Source organism: Scyliorhinus canicula, chromosome 10 (assembly GCF_902713615.1).
Source record: "Scyliorhinus canicula chromosome 10, sScyCan1.1, whole genome shotgun sequence".
Taxonomy (NCBI): domain Eukaryota; kingdom Metazoa; phylum Chordata; class Chondrichthyes; order Carcharhiniformes; family Scyliorhinidae; genus Scyliorhinus; species Scyliorhinus canicula.
Window position 1 is genome coordinate 105017916 of NC_052155.1, and position 20693 is coordinate 105038608.

General features: G+C 44.6%; 2 protein-coding genes across 4 annotated transcripts in view; one reads left to right on the plus strand and one right to left on the minus strand.

The window, feature by feature from the left end:
* Window positions 1-15978, minus strand: part of LOC119972572 (cytochrome P450 7B1) — a 366395-nt gene extending 350417 nt beyond the window's left edge. For all 3 annotated transcript variants that reach the window (XM_038809483.1, XM_038809481.1, XM_038809480.1), the window contains exon 1: window positions 15827-15978. In XM_038809483.1, the coding sequence (XP_038665411.1) occupies window positions 15827-15912 (86 nt within the window). In that variant the 5' untranslated portion in view covers window positions 15913-15978. The remainder of the gene's footprint in view (window positions 1-15826) is intronic.
* Window positions 15979-16670: 692 nt separating this feature from the next.
* LOC119972133 (putative per-hexamer repeat protein 5) lies at window positions 16671-20383 on the plus strand. Its single transcript, XM_038808466.1, has 3 exons — window positions 16671-17181; window positions 18399-18718; window positions 18809-20383. Exons 1-3 carry the CDS (start codon window positions 16671-16673, stop codon window positions 20381-20383), a joined length of 2406 nt encoding a protein of 801 aa, XP_038664394.1.
* Window positions 20384-20693: the final 310 nt, after the last annotated feature.

Genomic DNA, 20693 nt, shown 5'->3' on the forward strand with positions numbered 1-20693 from the left:
TCGCGCGGGGGGGGAGGGGGGGGGGTGAGGATTATCACCTGGAATGCTAGGGGGCTCAACGGCCCAGTGAAAAGATCGAGAGTCTTCGCTCATCGGAGAAGCCTGAAAGCTGGCATAGTCTTCCTACTGGAAAAACGTCTGAGGGAGAAGGACTGGCTGTGGGTAAGAAAGGGCTGTGTGGGACAGATGTATCACTTGCGTTACAGGACGAGGGCTACGGGAGTAGCCATATCGCTTAGTAAGAGGTTCACAGCGACAAGGACGGTGTATCATGATCAGCGGTGTCCTAGATGGGGTACTGGTAGTTCTGGTTAATGGGATGACACAGGCTTCATAAAAAAGACCATGGCGGAAATCCCCACATTAACATGCACCGACTGATCATGGTAGGGGGGGCCACTTCAATTGAACACAGGACCCATTGGCAGACCGATCGAACCCCAGATTGGGGAAAAGGATGGGCATGGTTACTGAGCTGGGAAGATTCATGGAGCAGATGGGGACGGTGGAACCATGGCAGTTCCTACACCCCAGTGAGAAGGAATTCTCGTTCTTTCGCCGGTCCATATGGCATACTCGAGAACAAACTTTGTTGCACTGGGGAAAGCGATGCTTCCAGGAATAGCAAGGGCAGAATACTCCGCAATAGTTATCTCCAACCATGCTCCACGTTACATGAATGTGAGGTTGGAGGGGGCCGTGCCCAGCGCCCCACATGAAGGTTGGACACAGACCTGCTAGTTGATAAGGTCCTCTGCCAGAAAACATCACAGGCCATAGGCAAGTACGTTACAAACAACCGGAACGGGGAAGTTTCACCTTCCACGTTCTGGGAGGCACTAAAGGCAGTGATTAGGGGAGAGATTATAGCCTACAAGACACGAAGAAATAAGGGAAGAGAGGGAGGCTAGGCAACAAATGATAGACTCCATCCTGGAAGTCAACAGAAAATACTCCGAGGCCCCGACCATAGAGTTTCTGCAGCGAGGAAAAAGCAACAGATGGACTTAAATCTGTTGGACTTTAATCTGCTATCCACCAGGAAAGCAGTGCACCAACTCTGCCAGACACCAGGGACCTTCTATAAACACGGGGACAAGGCTGGCCACTTACTGGCTCACCAGCTGAGAAAGCAGGCAGCCAATAGGGAAATAGGGCAGGTAAAGGATAGTGGAGGCAAACCGGTAATCAAGCAAAAAGAGATCAACCGAGTATTTGAGACATTTTAATGACGGCTATACACCTCTGAAAACCCACTCCGATGGGGATGCAGAGATGAAACGGTTCCTCGGTGGACTGGATATGCCAGTCATGGGAGACGATAAGCAGGAGAGCTCGAAGCACCAGTAGGATTGGTAGATATCATGGAGAGTATCAGCTCCATGAAGGCAAGGAAGGCGCCAGGAACCCGTCAAACAAATTTAGGTTCTATGAAGACAATGTTTGATTCCTAACTGCATCCCAGGACTCGAAGATTTGCATATTTCGGAGAACTCACCTGCAGGAGGTGAATACGATGGCTGCCTCCTGAAAGTCAAAGAGTTAAAACACTGACCGCCAGCCAGCTCTCAATAAGCATTTTGAGGTTAAAATTAGACCGCAGGTGCTTCTACTGAAGGAAAGCTCAGGCTTACCAACTCCAGTGAATAATTACAAGAAGATCTGGATCTTGTTGAACATAATTGAACCGACTTAATAAACATTAGGGAGCCAGTTAACTCCATTTGCTAGATGGCCAGTGTGCGGTTCAGAATAATGTCTGCAGTGCAGCTTTGATACCCACTATAACGGAGGTAGACTTGGGGCCTACCTTCTCACCCTGCCCTCAAGAGTAGAAGGCAGTGGCAAAGCACATCTGAAAAAAAAACGGTCAAGAAAAATAGCTCGAAATGAAACGTCAGCAGACAATGACCCAATGATGAAATAATTAATAAATATTGCCAAAGGTTTGAACAGGTCAGAACACGCTATCGTTCGAGGAGGCCTTTCAAAGGCATTTTATCACTCAAACATCCCACTCTTTTAGCCGCAAGAGAGAATGTTGACAAGCAGGTTTCTTGGCCGAACTGGATTCTCCTTCCTTACCTCGATCTTCATGTTCATAAAGAGGATTAGCTAAATTAAAACCAATTTATTGCACCACTGGTAGCCACCCTCACGTCAATCAAAAGAAAATTGCACATTTTTTATAATCTGGCAGTTTTCTCTTTCCGCCTCTTTTGAAACTCTTCATAACATCCTACTAGTAACAGACTGCAGCTCCTACTCAACCGTGAGAAGAGGAATTTCTGCAGAACAGAATCTAAAATTATCACTGGCAGCAAGTTAAGACACCCAAGTGGAAATGAGATATTATTGAAATCTTTTATTTCCATTTGTCCCTTTGTATCTATTAATATCTGTTAAGGAATACAAATGAGTGTGACACCAAACACTGCAACCAAGCAAATCAGGAAAGTATGCAGGAATGAAAACACAATTCAATGGTGTTACAATCAGAGTATCGCATGGAATGATTATCACACAATTTAACAGGAGTTCCCATATGCAGATTTGCATGATACAATACAGCCGTCGTACCTTTCCAATAATGTGCCGCTGGGATATTAGCAATTATCCTAGTTGTGGTAATCTTTTGATTATAGCAGGCCAACGGTTCCCTTCAAAATCTTTGATAATTATGGAAGTGTGCAAATTACTGCGGATGCTGGAATCTGAAATGAAAGAGAAAATGCTGGAAAATCTCAGCAGGTCTGGCAGCATCTGTAGGGAGAGAAAAGAGCCAACGTTTCAAGGCCAGATGACCCTTTGTCAAAGCTAACAGACAAAAAAGTGAGAAATATTTATACTGTGGAGTGAGAATGAAAGATGAATCATAGCCACAGAAACCCAGGGAAACTGGGTGCTAATAGTAGCAAGTCTCCCTGGGTTTTTGTGGCTGTGACTCAACAAGCTCACATACAGTTTCCTGGACTGGCTCAAGTAGTGTGCTGGCTATACCCAAAAATTTCAGCATGAACATCACCCGATATTGGCATAGTCTTTAAAGCATTTTCCTTCACCCTGTATTTCTGTTGTGGAGTCCTGTACATGAATCCAAAATTCTGTCAATCTCCATTCACCCAAAAATTTTGGATCTTATAGAAACCCCCTGATGTCCACAGATGGAATGATTTTCATAAAAGTCATTCCCTATTCTGTATACCAATGGAGAGAGCAGCAGAGCTAAAGGATTGAGACAATGTGATGAACCACACAGCAATGTAATTGCCATGGAATTCATCAACACTGCTCCCACTCTGCCTATGTTACTCCACTGGAAACATGACAGAAACCCCAGTTCCAACCAACATCCCTCAGAGCGAAACCACATCAGCTAAGGATGTTAACCCCATTCTCTGTCATTCAACAGCTTCAAGGCTTCGATGCTCTGAATCTTCAAAAAAAAAGAGTGGCGATAATCCTGCCTGTAATTGGAAGGCCAATGCCAGCTGGCCCTTGCAACTTGATGTCTGATGGATAAAGGGTCAACGGGTTGAAGCCAGTCAAGGGGTTGAAGCCAGTCAAGGGTTATGTACTAATATGGTTAACAGCTGCTCCAATATCAATTTTAGAATTAGTATTGAAGCCTCTACTTCCCCTTGAAACGCTCCAGGGTCACTGTTTCCTAGACTTGCCATTTCTTGGAAGGAATGTGTTCCATGAATACTTGTCGGTCTGCAAGGAAGATTAAAATTACTGGATTTGCAGAAATGCACAAAATGCCCAGTTTTGCCGCACTGGAAGCATTCTGCACCCCCTGCTGGGCAGTCTTAGTGTCTATGCTGGGATTTTGTGTCAGAATGCCTGCATCTCAAACTGGTTGCCAGCGTGGAGTTTCATGTCCTTTCACTTGGTTTGGTGGGCTTTCTGATGGGCAGAGCTGTTGCCTGTGGATCTATCCAGCGTCTTGGTGTCACTGCGAATCAGAGCCCATTTAAATGCTCGACTTGCATCACATACTGGACCGCTTGATCCAGAAGGAAGATCAAATTTGTTCTGTAGAAAGTCAAAGAGTTTCTTATCCTGGACACCCAGGACAATGTGATTACAAGTTATCTGCAAGAACTAGCTAGGCAATAAAAGTCAGTTAGGCATAGTTTAATTGTCCAGGTTGTTGCAGGCACTGGTTAAAGTGCGCACTTTCAATGACTAAATTTTGCTTTAGGCTAAAATTGGTGTCAACGAATATTAATAAAATAATCAAGATCCATGGTGGACTCCTGCATTAGAAGATAATCTGCTACTGGATCAACCACATAAAGAAAGGAATGAACGTGGGAGCTTTGGTTCTTTTTCATGAAGACCTGACTCTGCTCAGTACCGGAGAAAATGACGCCTCTCCACAGGCCCTCAAAGCAGTCAAATAGGCATGGCAAGTGCAGGGACTCTGAGTCGTTTTTACCTCGTTCTAATTTGCCTCCTTCTATTGCTGTCTAACACTTGACTGACTACTTTCAGTAATGCATCATCATCTACAGCATGTCCCATCTGCTAACTCCTACAGAAGATGATCTAGGAACACAGTGGAATAGACAGGTCTGGAGATAAAGGCATAAAGTTTCAGCAGAAGTTTTCATCTGAGACAGGGGCAAAGCCAAGTAACATTACGGAAATGGAAATAGTCTTTGTGAAGGTGCAAATTTGTGGTTGGAAGCCCATTGAAGAACAAAGGACTTGGGAGCAGGGGTAGGCCATTTGGCCCTTCAAGCCTACTCTGCCATTCGACATCATCGCTGATCTTGTGATCTCCACTTTACTTTCCTTTCTGCCCTTCATAACCCTTGACTCCTTTGTCTACCAAGAATCTATCTAACTCAGCCCTGGGTAAATTCAATGACACAGCCTCCACTCTTTTCAGGCAAACAGGATTCCACAGACTAATCGTGCTCGGAGAAAATGTTCCTCCTTATCTCAGTCTTAAAAAGGAGAGCTTTTATTTTTAAATTATCTCCCCTAGTTTTAGTCTCTTCCAAAAGAGGAAACATTCTCCCATTGTCCACTCCATCAAGTCCCCTCAGGACTTTATGTCTCAATAAGATCACCTCTAAACTTCATTGCAGTGTTAATATAAGCCTACTTGTGACAATAAAGATTATTATTATTACAAGCTAAGACCTTCCTGCCAGGAATCAATTGAATAAACTTTTTCTGAATTGCTAATGTGATCATATCCTTTTTTAAACAAGGGGACCAAAACTGTACACGATACTCCAGGATGCGGTCTAACCAGCATCCTGTAAAACTGTAGTGCAACTCCCCTACTTTGATATTCCATTCCCCTTGCAATAAATGACAACACCCCATTTTCCTTCCCAAATCAGTTCATAGGTCTGTAAACTTTGTGATTCATGTACCAGATCACCCAGATTTCTCTTTGACACTGGGTTTTACAATTTCTTTCCATTTTCATAGTTTGCGGCTTTTCTATTCTTCCCGTCAAATTAAGTTTCCTACCAACCTTGGTGTCACTTCCCTACCTACCTTGGTGTCATTGGTAAATTTTTGGTAATTACCAGAGGCAATGGCATAGGATCAGGATGGAGAATCATGGCAAGCGATGCTCTGGCTAAAATTAGAAAAATAAGAAAGAAGCCACGTGAGATCAGCAAATTGGATGACATTGGAGAAGTATGACCAATCCTCCTCTTGTACCCCAAAGGATCTAACCTTGTTTCTTATCAACATGCTGATCCTTGGAGAAATTATCTGAAAGCACAGTATTAGTCTTTCCACACGTAGAGCTTGGTATTATCATGTTGTCAAAGGCTGCAGGCAGGTTAAGAAGGATGAAGAGGAATTAAATTTTGATATGCAATTATTTTTCTTCTTTTAACCATTTTATTATGCATCTAAACAAGATGTTTCCAGAAGCTTATACAAATAAGGGTTTTTCTTTAAACTGAATTTAAAACTCTCAAAAAAAATACAATTCTGAGAAAGCATCTGATTTTGTGTATGTTTGTTGTAGTTTAACTATGAATTAACAAGTCTAAGTTCTGCTAATGAGTCATCAAAATACGTTGCTAGCTTGTTCACAATCCTTCACATAGCCAGGCACTGTACAGCCTCCCAGCTAGTGTTTGCACTTCAGTTTGCCTCTACCACAAATCTGAAGCATGCTACTAGGTATTTTATTCCAATAGATAAAGAGGATTTGAAATCAATATTAAAACAAAAATAAACTTCCAGGTCTACATGGGGAGATAAGAGTTGAAGCCAAATGCAATTTACACCAAAGATTCCTCAATCTTCTGTACCAATTTTGGAGCAATTGCGATAAGCAGAGCTTGTATTGAATGTTGCAAATCACACTGACTGAAGTTAACCAAAAAGTACCAAATTACATAAGCGCGATTTGGGCTCAGTGATAATTGCTACAAGCTTACATTTCCAAATGAATCTTGCAACATTGTGAATGGACTTGCAAAATCAGAGCACCAACGAACAGAACTTCCTCATTTTCTTCCTTTTCAGTCCCATTATTTAAGACCATTCAGCATTATGTACATAAAGTTCATCTTTTTTTATACAAGTCAAGTATTGTCCATTTGTCGATTATCAGCCTGAAATCAGAGCCATTTACTGGTTAACCGTGGCATTGATTTTCTTGAACTGGTGCACAATGGGCACAATATTTTGGAGTACCTGAAATTCCTGGTGGCTGCTGGAGAAATTGGGTCGAGGAACTGGGTCAGCAGGGTTATTTGGACTTTCCAGACAGAAACATTATTAACAGCAGGAGTGGTAGCATCAGAGGATCTTTGTTATTTGCTCATATATACTAAGGGTTATCTTGGGCACCTTCAGAAGACTGCAGTGCAGTTCCAATTCTATCATTCAAAAATGTGTTTTCCCGCATCTGCTGTCATCACATTATCTTAGAAGTTCATATTCTGTGATTGAATAGGTGCTGCAGTTCCATAGCCAGGATGCCAACTGCAATCCAAATTTCCCTGCGGTGTTTCTTCCAGGACGCTGGTCAAAGGGTATAGATCTGCCATGCAGTAGGTAAAGGAACTAAAAGAATGATGTTGGAAAAGAAAGAAGTGTTGAATGGTTGTAGATTTGCTTCATTCAGCTTTCAGAAGCAGCAAGGAGGGCGGTGGTTGTTCACCTGCATCTATCTCCAAACATTACTACAGAAGGTGATGCAGCCTACACTGGTTAAGGGTGAAGGACTTTGAGCATTGTACAATAAGTGAAGCAACAAAAGGATCTAACTTCTTTAAAAAGACAAACACAAGAACACTATCAGCCCAACCTTTGTACAGAACAGGACTGGAATCTGGGGTATGTGCCAGATTTTTATGGGAGTTGTTTATTCCTGAATTGCACCCAGTGCCACAGTAGGAAATGAAATTGCTACTCCCTCGTCATACAATAAAGGTGGATACTGAAAATTGAACAGGCGTGGGTGCAGCCTCAAACAAGAGCAGAATAGGAGCAAATGATTAATGTCCATGTTTTCTCTGCATTGCACCCAGTTTGGAGCAATATTTGGAAGCAGAGAAAGGGTGCCCCCATAGGCATCAGTGACAGCCCAGTTGGTAACATTCACCTCTGCATCACAGGGCTTCAGACACGAGTCCTACTCCAGGGACTGACGCACAAAAATCAAGGCTGATTGATGTTCCAGTGCAGTATCCAAGGGAGCATGGCACCGTTGGAGATGCCGTCTTTCAAATGAGACATTTAACCGAGGTGCCATCTTCCTGTTTGGGTGAATGTAAAATATCCATTGGCACTATATTGAAGTGGAGGGAGTTATCCCAAGGGTCCTGGCTAATATTTAATCCGCAAACAATATCACACATGATCTTGCTGTTTGGGCACTGCCATATTTCCTCTTATATTAGTAACTACACTTCAAAAATTCCTTAATTGGCTGTTAAATGCCGAGACATTTAGTGATGTTTTTTTCATGAAAACGTGCTATATAAATGCAAGCCTTAATTGTCTCTTAAGTGGAAACTAATAAGTGTTTTGACGGCTGGAGTGATAAAAAGATTTTTTTTCAAATATCAAAATTGACAGAGTACAAAACGGCATCAAACCAGAATTTGATTTTAAGACCAACAAATAATTACTTGAAGCCTGTGGTTCGAGAGACTCGGATTGATTCATATATATAAGCTGGCTAAACTCAAATATTACTGAAATAAGTGCAACAGTGCTGCCTCACATCGCCAGGTACCTGGATTCAAACCCAGCCTTGGGTCATTGTGTGGCGTTTGCATTTTCTCCCGTGTCAGCGTGAGCTTCCTCCGGATGCGCCGGTTTCCTCCCATAGTCCAAAGATGTGTGGGTTAGGTGGATTGGCCACAATAAAAAAAATTGTCCTTTTGTGTACAGGTAAAGTGGGGTTACAGGGGAGTGGGTCTATATAGGGAACTCTTTCAAAGAACAAAGAACAATACAGCACACAGGCCCTTCGGCCCTCCAAGCCTGTACCGGTCATACCAATCTTGGCCAAAACCCTAAAGAACAAAACAGCACAGGAAGGGTCAGAGGGTTAGTGCAGACCAAATTACCTCCTTCTGCACTATACAGATTCTATGATTCTAAACAGAACACTGTAAAGATTTGTCTTGCATTTGGAGCTCTGTGTTACTGGGCACCTTCTTCAAAGCTACCAACACTCATTGGTTAAATGGTCTTCTGAAGATTAAAATGCTGAGCCAATATAAATTGGCATTATCTACAGGATGAGATTTTGGCATTGCATGCAGCTACATTTTTCCATAATGATTTTCCTTCTTCTCTCATTTTGTAAGCTAGATATATCTTTACAGCTACATGATTCTTAAAACTTGTGACAAGCCAGGAATCCCTCGGGAACATGCCTGGGCTGCAAGTTTTACTATTCAATTGTTATGAAATCACAACAGGATCGAGAATCCCAAAGGTTGTGTTGCCTACCTGGTGCTTGGGTTCGGGACATCTCATCTGGGCTGCAGAGGAACTTGGGAGTGGGTGGGTAAAGATCCAGTTCTTGTGGCCTATGGAGGTACCAACGACATAGGCAACCAAGGACAGAGGTTATGCTATGGGAATATGAACCAACAACATAGGTACAACAAGGACAGAGGTTCTGCTAAGGGGGTTTGAACGGCTAGGAGCTAAATTAAAAAGCAGACCCAATAAAGGTAATAATCTCTGCATTACTACCTAAGCCACGAGCTAATTGGCATAGGGTCAATAAGGTTAAGGAGGTAAACGCGTGGCTCAAAGATTGGTGTGGGAGGAACGGGTTTGAGTTCATGGGACATTGGCATGAGTACTAGAGACGAGGGGCCTGTTCCGATGGGACGATCCTCATTTGAATCATGCTGGGACTAGAGTCCTGGTGAATCGTATAACTAGGGCTGTAGATAAGGCTTCAAACTAAATGGGGGTGGGGGGGGGGGGGGGGGGGGGGGGTGCGGGAATAAGAGTTTCCAGACCACGTTATAGAAGACAGCATAGAATGTGGAAGGAATCTAACTTCAGGCATAGCAAAAAAGGTGACCAATACGAGAAGAGAGGTGGTCAACGCAGGACTGAGGGTGTTGCACCCAAATGCACGCAGTATACAGAAGGTAAATGAGCTTGGCCGGAACAATGTTGTGGCATCAGACACTGCAAGGGATCTGGGATGGGATCTAAATATTCAAGGATGTGTGTCCTATCTAAAGGACAGTTAGTTAGTAAGGAATGGCATTGTTAGTAAGGAATGGAGGTAAGGCAGCATGATGGCGCAGTGATAGCACTGCAGTTTCACGGCGCTGAGGTCCCAGGTTCAATCCCAGCTCTGGGTCACTGTCCGTGTGGAGTTTGTACATTCTCCCCATGTTTGCGTGGGTTTCGCCCCCACAACCCAAAGATGTGCAAAGTAGGTGGATTGAACACGCTAAATTGCCCCTAAATTGGAAAAATGAATTGGGTACTCTAAATTTATTTTTTAAAAAAGGAATGGAGGTAAATCGATAACAAGATACGACATAGGATCAGGGGCATAGAATCTGTGCGGGTAGAGGTTTAGGAATCGCAGAGGTAGAAAGACCCTAATGGGAGTTATGTACAGGCCCCCTAGCAGTAGTCAGAATGTGGGGCAGAAAAATTAGGAGATAGAAAACGCATATAAGAAAGGCAATATTATAATAATCATGAGAGACTTTAATATGCAGGTGAATTGGGAAAAATCAGGTTGGTAGTGGATCCCAAGTAAAGGAATTTGTGGAATGTCCACAAGATGGTTTTAGGAGCAGCTTGTGGCAGAGCCTACTGGGGAACAGGCAATTCTGGATCTGGCAATGTGTAATAAGGCAGACTTGATTAGGGAACTTAAGGTGAAGGAACCCTTTGCGGACAGTGACCTCAATATGATCAAATTTACTCTGCAGTTCGAGAGGGAGAAGCAGGAAATCAGATGTAACCATGCAGTTTGAGGCGAAGAAGCTGGAATCAGTTGGAACGGTATTACAATTAAATAAAAGGAACTACAATTAAATAAAAATAACTACTAAGACATGAGGGAGGAGCTGGCCAGAGTTGACTGGAAAAGTAGCCTAGCAGGGAAGACAGTGGAACATCAATGGCAAGAGTTTTTGGGGAGTTATTCGGGAGGCGAAACAGGAATTCATCCCAAGGAGGAGGAAGCATACTAAGGGGAGGACAAGGCATCCATGGCTGATGAGGGAAATCAAGGACAGCATAAAAGCAAAAGAAAAAGCATACAGTGATGCGAGGATTACTGGGAAGCCTTTAAACGTGAACAGAGGACAACTAAGAGGGGTGGGGGTGCGGGGGGAAAGAAAATGAAATAGGAGTGCAAGCTAGCTAATAATAGAAGATAAGAGTTTATTTTCAATGTATAAAAAAGGTAAGAGAGAGGCAAGAATAGAAATTGGACCACTGGAAAATGAGGCTGGAGAAATAGTAACAGGAAACAAAGAAATGGCAAAGGAATGAAATAGTTACTTTGCATCTGTGTTCACACTGGAAGACACCAGTGACATACCAGAACCCCAGGAGAATCAGAGGGCAGAAGTCAGTGTAGTGGCCATCACTAAGGAGAAAGTTCTGGGGAAACTGAAAAGTCTGAAGGTGAATAAATCACCTGGACGGATGGACAACAACCCAGGGATCTGAAGGGAGACATTGATGGTGATCTTTCAGGAATCTCTGGAGGCAGGGAGTGTCCCAGAGGACTGGAAAAAAGGCTAATGTAACACCCGTGTTCAATGAGGGAAGCAGAAGATGGGTAATTATAGAATTACCCATCAGTCAATAGAGTCAGTTAGCCTGACTTCAGTCATTGGTAAGATTTTAGAGTCCATTATTAAAGATGAGATTGCGGAGTACTTGGAAGTGCATGATAAAATAGGACTGAATCAGCATGGCTTCTTCATCAAGTGAGGTCACATCTGACAAATCTGTTAGAGTTCTTTGAGGAGGTAGCAAGGAAGTTGGACAAAGGAGGACCAGTGGATATGATCTATTGAGATTTCCAGAAGGCCTTTTACAAGGCCTTTTACAAGGTGCCATATAGGAGGCAGTTAAATAAGTTAAGAACTGGCCTGGATGGAGGATTGGCTGACTGGCAGAAGGCAGAGAATGGGGATAAAGAGTCTTTTTCAGGATGGATGGATGGATTTGTTTATTGGATGGCAGCTGGTGACTAGTGGTATGCATCAGGGATCGGTGCTGGGACAACTTTTCACAACATACATTAACGAGACATTAACGATCTGGAATCAGGAACTGAGGGTACTGTTGCTAGGTTTGCAGATGATACAAAGATATGCAAAGGGATAGGTAGTATTGAGGAAGCGCAGGGCTGCAGAAGGACTTGGATAGGCTAGGAAAAGGTGGGCAAAGTGGCAGATGAAAAACAATGTGGAAAAACGTGAGGGTAGCACTTTGGAAGCAGGAATAGAAGCATAGACTATTTTCTAAATGGGGAAATGCTTAGGAAATCAGAAGCACAAAGGGACTTGGGAGTCCTTGTTAAAGATTCTCTTAAGGTTAACATGCAGGTTCAGTTAGCAGTTAGGGAGGCAAATGCAATGTTAGCATTCATGTCGAGAGGGCTAGAATACAAGAACAGGGATACTTCTGAGGCTGTACAAGGCTCTAGTCAGACCCCATGTGGAGCATCGTGAGTAGTTTTGTATCCAAGGAAGGATGTGTTGGCCTTGGAATGGGTCCAGAGGAGGTTCACAAGAATGATCCCTGGAATAAAAAGCTTGTCATATGAGGACCGGTTGAGGACTCTGCGTCTGTACTCGTTGGAGTTAGAAGAATGAGGGGAAATCTGATTGAAACTACAGGATATTGGGATGACTGGATAGAGTGGATGTAGAGGGGATCTTTCCACTTGTAGGAAAACCTAGAACCACAACCTCAGACTAAAGGGATGATTCTTTAAAACAGAGATGAAGAGGAATTTCTTCAGTCAGAGGGTGGTGAATCTGTGGAGTTCTTTGCCGCAGAAGGATGTGGAGTCCAAATCACGGAGTGTCTTTCAGACAGAGATAGATAGGTGCTTGATTAATAAGGGTGTCAAGGGTTATGGGGATGAGAAAAATATCAGCCATGCTTGAATGGTGGAATGGATTCGATGGGCCAAGTGGCCTAATTCTGCTCTTATGTCTTATGGTCTTAACAGCGTACTCCCACGCTCTCCCCATACCCTTTGGCAACTTTAGACTCTAGAAATCTATTTCCTCAAATGTATTCAGTGACTTGGCCTCCACAGCCTTCTGTAACTAATCTAATCTTTATTAGTGTCACAAGTAGGCTTACATTAACGCTGCAATCAAGTTACTATGAAAATCGCCTAGTTGCCACACTTCGGCACCTGTTCGGTTACACTGAGGGAGGATTCAGAATATCCAATTCACCTACACAAGCACGTCTTTCGGAGGAACCCGGAGCATCCAGAGGAAACCCACGCAGTCACAGGGAGAACATGCAGACTCCGCACAGACAGTGACCCAACTGGGAATCGATCACAGGTCCCTGGCTCTGTGAAGCAACTGTGCCAACCACTTCTGCTATCGTGCCAACCAGGATACTGAATTCCACAGATTCACCACCCAACGAGTGAAGAATTTTCTCCTCATCTCAGTCCTAAAATTCTACCCCATAACTATGACTGTGACCCTTGTTCTCGACACCCCCCCCCCCCCCCCCCCAACACCCCACCCGCAGCCAGAGTAAACCACATCCCTGCATCCACTCTGTCCAGCCCTGTCAGAATTTTCTGATTCAATTAGATCCCTTCTCATTCTTCTAAATTCCAGTGAATACAGGCCCAGGTGACCCAACCTCTCCTCATATGACAGTCCTGTCATCCCAGGAATCAGGCTGGTGAACCTTCACTGCACTCCCCCAATGGCAAGTATATTTTTACTTAGGTAAGGAGACCAAAACTACACATACTACTCCAAGTGTGGTCTCACCAAGGCCCTGTATAGCCGTAGAAAAACATCCTTGCTCCTGTATTCAGTCCTTTTGCAATATTTTTTGCAACGCAGGGCTATGGCTATATAATTGATTGCCATGTACTGTACAAACTCACAAATGGGCCAAAGGCCTCAACTTGGATCCAAGACATGCCCAGTCTACCTCAAATTACCCTAGAAAGGCAAAGTAGAGTCTAGAATGTTGTGTAGGAATTTCAGCACTGGTGTAATACTAGGTATGTAGTCCATACGTTCCAACTGCTCACATCAAGGAATATCCCTTCAGTTGTTCATAGTAATTAGGGAGCGTAATTAGCCTACTCAACCAACCCTCACTTGCAAAACCCAAAACTAAACATCAACTCTTAGATGTGATTCTACGGTTGGGCAGCACTTTCTGAACAATCCTGGTTGCATTAATAACTACACCAACAAGCAATTTAAGATACTCAGTCAAGCTTGCAATGTGGCTCATTTCCACTTGATAGAAGTGACATGCATTAATACTCAGGGACCTGTTCTCTACAAACAAAAGGAATGCGGGCCTTCCGCCTTCCACCTCCACCCCCCCCCCCCCCCTACCCCCCCCCCCAACACACACAATGCCGAGGAGCTTGGGCTACCTATAGTTACCTCTTGCTTTCTGCGTGGCAATGTATCTGCCAAATAACAACTTGCCAACCAACCAGCAACCTTTTTATCTCAAAGTATAAAGTGTTACGACTGTTTGAAATTTGCCATTTTTGCATTTATTCTGATGAGTGCAAGATGAAAAGCTTTGGCAATATTCAAGTTTGGTTAAGAAAATGTTAACACAGCAATGACATTTAACATTTAATAACTGTATTGATTGTGGTGCAGTTAATGTGGCAGCAGAGTCAAATAGTAGTGCAAATACTACAATTCACAACAACGGCATCATTCCTAAAATCCACAGGAAACCAAGACTAAATTAAAATGCATTGTCCCAAATAATCACCTTGGACTTGAACATTAACTGTCTCTCTCCACAGATGCAGCCAGACTGGAGTTCTTTCAGTATTTCCGTTTTTAATTAAAGATTTCCAGCATTTTGCTTCTATTGAAATGCATTGTTGTTCTTGAAACTATGCGTTATATAGAAAAGTCAAAAGCAGGTGGGTGGAGTGGAACAACGCAAAATATCACCACTGATTCATGTTGGATAGTCATGAAGCAAAATACTTTTTAAAAATTATTTTATAACTATAGTAAAAAAATCTGAAAGTAAACATAATCCATACGGGATTATACATTCTCCCAGATAAATCAGCATACATTATTCCAGACTTTATAACTTTAACTCAGTTGTCTGGCACAGTAAATTAAAAATATGTAACAGTTATTTTATAGCACAGTTTTTAAAGTTCTTGGGAGACTTCTTAAAGTTCTTGGAGAACTGAACAAACTTTTTCAGGGCAAACCAGTTTAATAAACAACTGGCTCCTGAATTGAATTTATTTTTGCCCTAATTGATTCTGTGTTGACAGCAAAAACAGAATATACAAACAGGATAGACATACCTGGACATCTCTAAATTCTGAATGGAGTGTATTTTCTAAAATGCACCCAATTCATTTCAAAACATTCCATTTTAGCTTTTAGAAAAACAACTGAACACTGATCCAAGTATGCAAAACAAGTTGCAGCTTTCTGTAAAGAAACAGAGGAAAGTACCAGTTCAAAATCAAATCGCAGCTCCGTACTCTGCAGAACAACGAGCAACAGTGTTCTCTCAATGACTCAAACTGAAATGAGAAATCTGGATTTTGTCAAGGCATTCAGAATTTACCACTGTCAACACAGCTCTCTTCCCGTCAAAGCTCTAAGAATTCAAGGTTGAATCGGTCAGTGTGAGGGATGGGGTGGATTTAGTTGCAGTTGGTGGGCGAGGAAGAAACTCGATGTCAATTAGGCAAGGACAGCTCAGAAACCCACCCTCTTCAAACTCGATCAATGGCTGCTGGAAGTGACCCCCATTCACTTGGTTCAACAGAACATGCAACAGTGTCATTCAAACGGCTGGAACAGGAAGACAATGCCAAACTTTTCTGAAGTTAAAATTCAATCTATAGACCGAGACTGACGCTTTGAAAAAAAAGACTAAACTGAAAGTACATTCAACTGGAACAATTAATACAGCCTTAAATGATGCAGTTCAGTTAAGTTCACGAGCAGCGAATGGCTGGAAAAGTTCACATCACACCGCAAAGTGGCTGAACGCTTCTGAGCCACAAAAGCAGTGTGCTTCCTGCCAGGCTTATCTTGCAGATGTGTGAATATCGCGGGAAGCAGTGACAGAGGAAAGCTGATCTTACCTGCGCTTCCTGCGCATCAGACACGAGAGAAGTAAAACAACTGTAGCTGCAAGGACAAGAGCTACCGTCAGCGACATTTCCACCATGGAACTGCGGGCATCTAGTCGCTCCGCTTCGCTCTCACTCTTCCTTCCTCTTCAACTTCAGCACAACCCGCTGCTGACTTGAAAAACCTCGCGCATGCTCCCTGCTAAAAACTAGGTCTGGAGGGAAGGTTGTTGCAATTCACACAAAATCAAAGCACATAAATATGTGAACGTGAAGGATATCCCGCGTTTTGGTGTGAAGGCAACGAAACATTTGAAATCAGGGCATCTTGAGATTGATACAGGGACTGGGGTATCTGGCATTGATACAGGGATTGGGGTATCTGAGACTGATACAGGGACTCGGGTATCTGACATTGATACAGGGGATTGACGTATCTGAGACTGATACTGGACTGGGGGATCTGAGACTGATACTGGGAATGGGGTATCTGAGACTGATACAGGGACAGGGGTATCTGACATTGACACAGGGACTGGGGTATCTGAGACTGATACAGAGACTGGGGTATCTGAGACTGATACAGGGACTGGGGTATCTGAGACTGATACAGGGACTGGGGTATCTGAGACTGATACAGGGACTGGGGTATCTCTGACTGATACAGGGACTGGGGTATCTGAGATTGATACAGGGACTGGGATATCTAAGGCTGATACAGGGACAGGGATTTCTGAGATTGATACAGGGACTGAGGTATCTGAGATTGGGACTGGGGTATCTGAGACTGATACAGGGACTGAGGTATCTGAGATTGGGACTGGGGTATCTAAGACTGATACAGGGACTGGGGTATATGAGACTGGTACAGGGACTGGGGTATCTGAGACTGATACAGGGACTGGGGTATCTGAGACTGATACAGGGACTGGGGGATCTGAGACTGATACAGGGACTGGGGTATCAGATTGATACAGGGACTGGGGTATCTGACACTGATACAGGGACTGGGGTATCTGAGATGGATACAGGGACTGGGGTATCTGAGACTGATACAGGGACTGGGGTATCTGAGATTGATACAGGGACTGGGGTATCTGAGACTGAGACAGGGACTGGGTTATCTGAGATTGATACAGGGACTGGGGTATCTGAGACTGATACAGAGACTGGGGTATCTGAGATTGATACAGGGACTGGGGTATTTGAGACTGATACAGTGATTGGGGTATCTGAGACTGATACAGGGACTGGGATATCTGAGACTGATACAGGGACTGGGGTATCTGAGATTGGGACTGGGGTATCTGAGACCCAGATACCCCAGTCCCTGTATCCATCTCAGATACCCCAGTCCCTGTATCAGTGTCAGATACCCCAGTCCCTGTATCAATCTGATACCCCAGTCCCTGTATCAGTCTCAGATCCCCCAGTCCCTGTATCAGTCTCAGATACCACAGTCTCTGTATCAGTCTCAGATATCCCAGTTCCTGTATAAGTCTCAGATACCCCAGTACCTGTATCAATCACAGATACCCCAGTCCCTGTATCAGTCTCAGATACCCCAGTCCCTGTATCAATCTCAGATACCCCAGTCACTGTATCAGTCTCAGATACCCCAGTCCCTGTATCAGTCTCAGATACCCCAGTCCCTGTATCAGTCTCAGATACCCCAGTCCCTGTATCAATCTCAGATACCCCAGTCCCTGTATCAATCTCAGATACCCCAGTCCCTGTATCAGTCTCAGATACCCCAGTCCCTGTATCAATCTCAGATACCCCAGTCCCTGTATCAATCTCAGATACCCCAGTCTCTGTATCAGTCTCAGATATCCCAGTTCCTGTATCAGTCTCAGATACCCCAGTCCCTGTATCAATCTCAGATACCCCAGTCCCTGTATCAGTCTCAGATACCCCAGTCCCTGTATCAGTCTCAGATGCCCCAGTCCCTGTATAAATCTCAGATACCCCAGTCCCTGTATCAATCTCAGATACCCCAGTCCCTGTATCAGTCTCAGATACCCCAGTCCCTGTATCAATCTCAGATACCCCAGTCCCTGTATCAATCTCAGATACCCCAGTCTCTGTGTCAGTCTCAGATACCCCAGTCCCTATATCAATCTCAGATACCCCAGTCACGGTATCAGTTTCAGATACCCCAGTCCCTGTATCAGTCTCAGATACCCCAGTCCCTGTATAAATCTCAGATACCCCAGTCCCCGTATCAGTCTATGATACCCCAGTCCCTGTATCAATCTCAGATACCCCAATCACTGTGTCAGTCTCAAATACCCCAGTCCCTGTATCAGTCTCAGATACCCCAGTCTCTGCATCAGTCTCAGATACCCCAGTCTCTGTATCAGTCTCAGATACCCCAGTCCCTGTATCAATCTCAGATACACTGGTCCCTGTACCAGTCTCAGATACCCCAGTCCCTGTATCAATCTCAGATACCCCTGTCCCTGTATCAGTCTCAGATACCCCAGTCCCTGTATCAATCTCAGATACCCCATCCCTGTATCAGTCTGCGATACCCTAGTCCCTGTATCAATCTCAGATACCCCAGTCCCTGTATCAATCTCAGGGACTGGGGTATTTGAGACTGATACAGTGATTGGGGTATCTGACAGTGATACAGGGACTGGGGTATTTGAGACTGATACAGTGGTATCGGAGACTGATACAGGGACTGGGCTATTTGAGACTGATACCCTGGTATCTGAGACTGATACAGGGACTGGGGTATTTGAGACTGATACAGTGATTGGGGTATCTGAGACTGATACAGGGACTGGGGTATCTGAGATTGATACAGGGACTGGGGTATCCGAGACTGATACAGAGACTGGGGTATCTGAGACTGATGCAGAGACTGGGGTATCTGAGACTGATACAGGGACTGGGGTATTTGAGACTGACACAGTGATTGGGGTATCTGAGATTGATACAGGGACTGGGGTATCTGAGATTGATCCAGGGACTGGGGAATCTTAGATTGATCCAGGGACAAAGGTATCTGAGACTGATCCAGGGACAAGGGTATCTGAGACTGATCCAGGGACAAGGGTATCTGAGACTGATCCAGGGACTGGGGTACCTGAGATTGATCCAGGGACAAGGGTATCTGAGACTGATCCAGGGAGAAGGGTATCTGAGACTGATCCAGGGAGAAGGGTATCTGAGACTGATCCAGGGACTGGGGTACCTGAGATTGATCCAGGGACTGGGGTATTTGAGATTGATACAGGGACTGGGGTATCTGAGACTGATCCAGGGAGAAGGGTATCTGAGATTGATACAGGGACTGGGGTATCTGAGACTGATCCAAGGAGAAGGGTGTCTGAGATTGACACAGGGACAAGGGTATCTGAGATTGATACTGGGACTGGGGTACCTGAGATTGATACAGGGAGAAGGGTATCTGAGATTGATACAGGGACAAGGGTGTCTAAGATTGATACAGGGACTGGGGTATCTGAGACTGATCCAGGGAAAAGGGTATCTGAGATTGATCCAGGGACAAGGGTATCTGAGACTGATCCAGGGACAAGGGTATCTGAGAGTGATCCAGGGAGAAGGGTGTCTGAGATTGATACAGGGACTGGGGTATCTGAGACTGATACAGGGCCTGGGGTATCTGAGATTGATACAGGGACTGGGGTACCTGAGATTGATCCAGGGAGAAGGGTGTCTGAGACTGATACAGGGGCTGGGGTATCTGAGAGTGATCCAGGGACAAGGGCGTCTGAGATTGATACAGGGACTGGGGTATCTGAGAGTGATCCAGGGACTGGGGTATCTGAGATTGATCCAGGGACAAGGGTGTCTGAGATTGATACAGGGACTGGAGTATCTGAGACTGATCCAGGGACAAGGGTATCTGAGACTGATCCAGGGACAAGGGTATCTGAGACTGATCCAGGGAGAAGGGTATCTGAGATTGATCCAGGGACAAGGGTATCTGAGACTGATCCAGGGACAAGGGTATCTGAGACTGATCCAGGGAGAAGTGTGTCTGAGATTGATACAGGGACTGGGGTATCTGGCACTGATACAGGGCCTGGGGTATCTGAGATTGATACAGGGACTGGGGTATCTGAGATTGATACAGGGACAAGGGTATCTGTGATTGATACAGGGACTGAGGTATCTGAGATTGATACAGGGACTGGGGTACCTGAGATTGATCCAGGGACAAGGGTATCTGAGATTGATACAGGGACAAGGGTATCTGAGTCTGATCCAGGGAGAAGGGTATCTGAGACTGATTCAGGAACTGGGGTATCTGAGACTGATCCAGGGACAAGGGTATCTGAGACCAATCGAGGGAGAAAGGTATCTGAGATTGATCCAGGGAGAAGGGTATCTGAGATTGATCCAGGGAGAAGGGTATCTGAGATTGATCCAGGGAGAAGGCTATCTGAGATTGATCCAGGGAGAAGGGTATCTGAGATTGATCCAGGGAGAAGGATGTCTGAGATTGATACGGGTACAGGTGCTGCGAAGCACAAACCCGCCTGCCCCATTGCCAAAACTGGACACTGCATGCGGGCTGGACTTTCCCCTTGAAGTCATAAAATGTGAGTTGGGCCATTTCCTGATGTCACACTCCCGACCTCTGGAGGTCAGGCCATTCCCCTGAAATGGTCATCTTCCAGGGCCAAAGATAGACCGGGGTCGTGGTTATTACCTGCCAATGGAAGAAGATGTGTGGTGGGACGGAGACAGACAGATGCTGATGTCGGCAGATTAGAAAACCGCCCTTTGTTGGGGACATGAACCCAGTTCTCTGGATGATTCTTAGGCTCTCTAGCCCTCACCCCTTACCATTCAACCCCCACACACCTGTATTCCCTCTCCATGTCGCCTCATACCCATA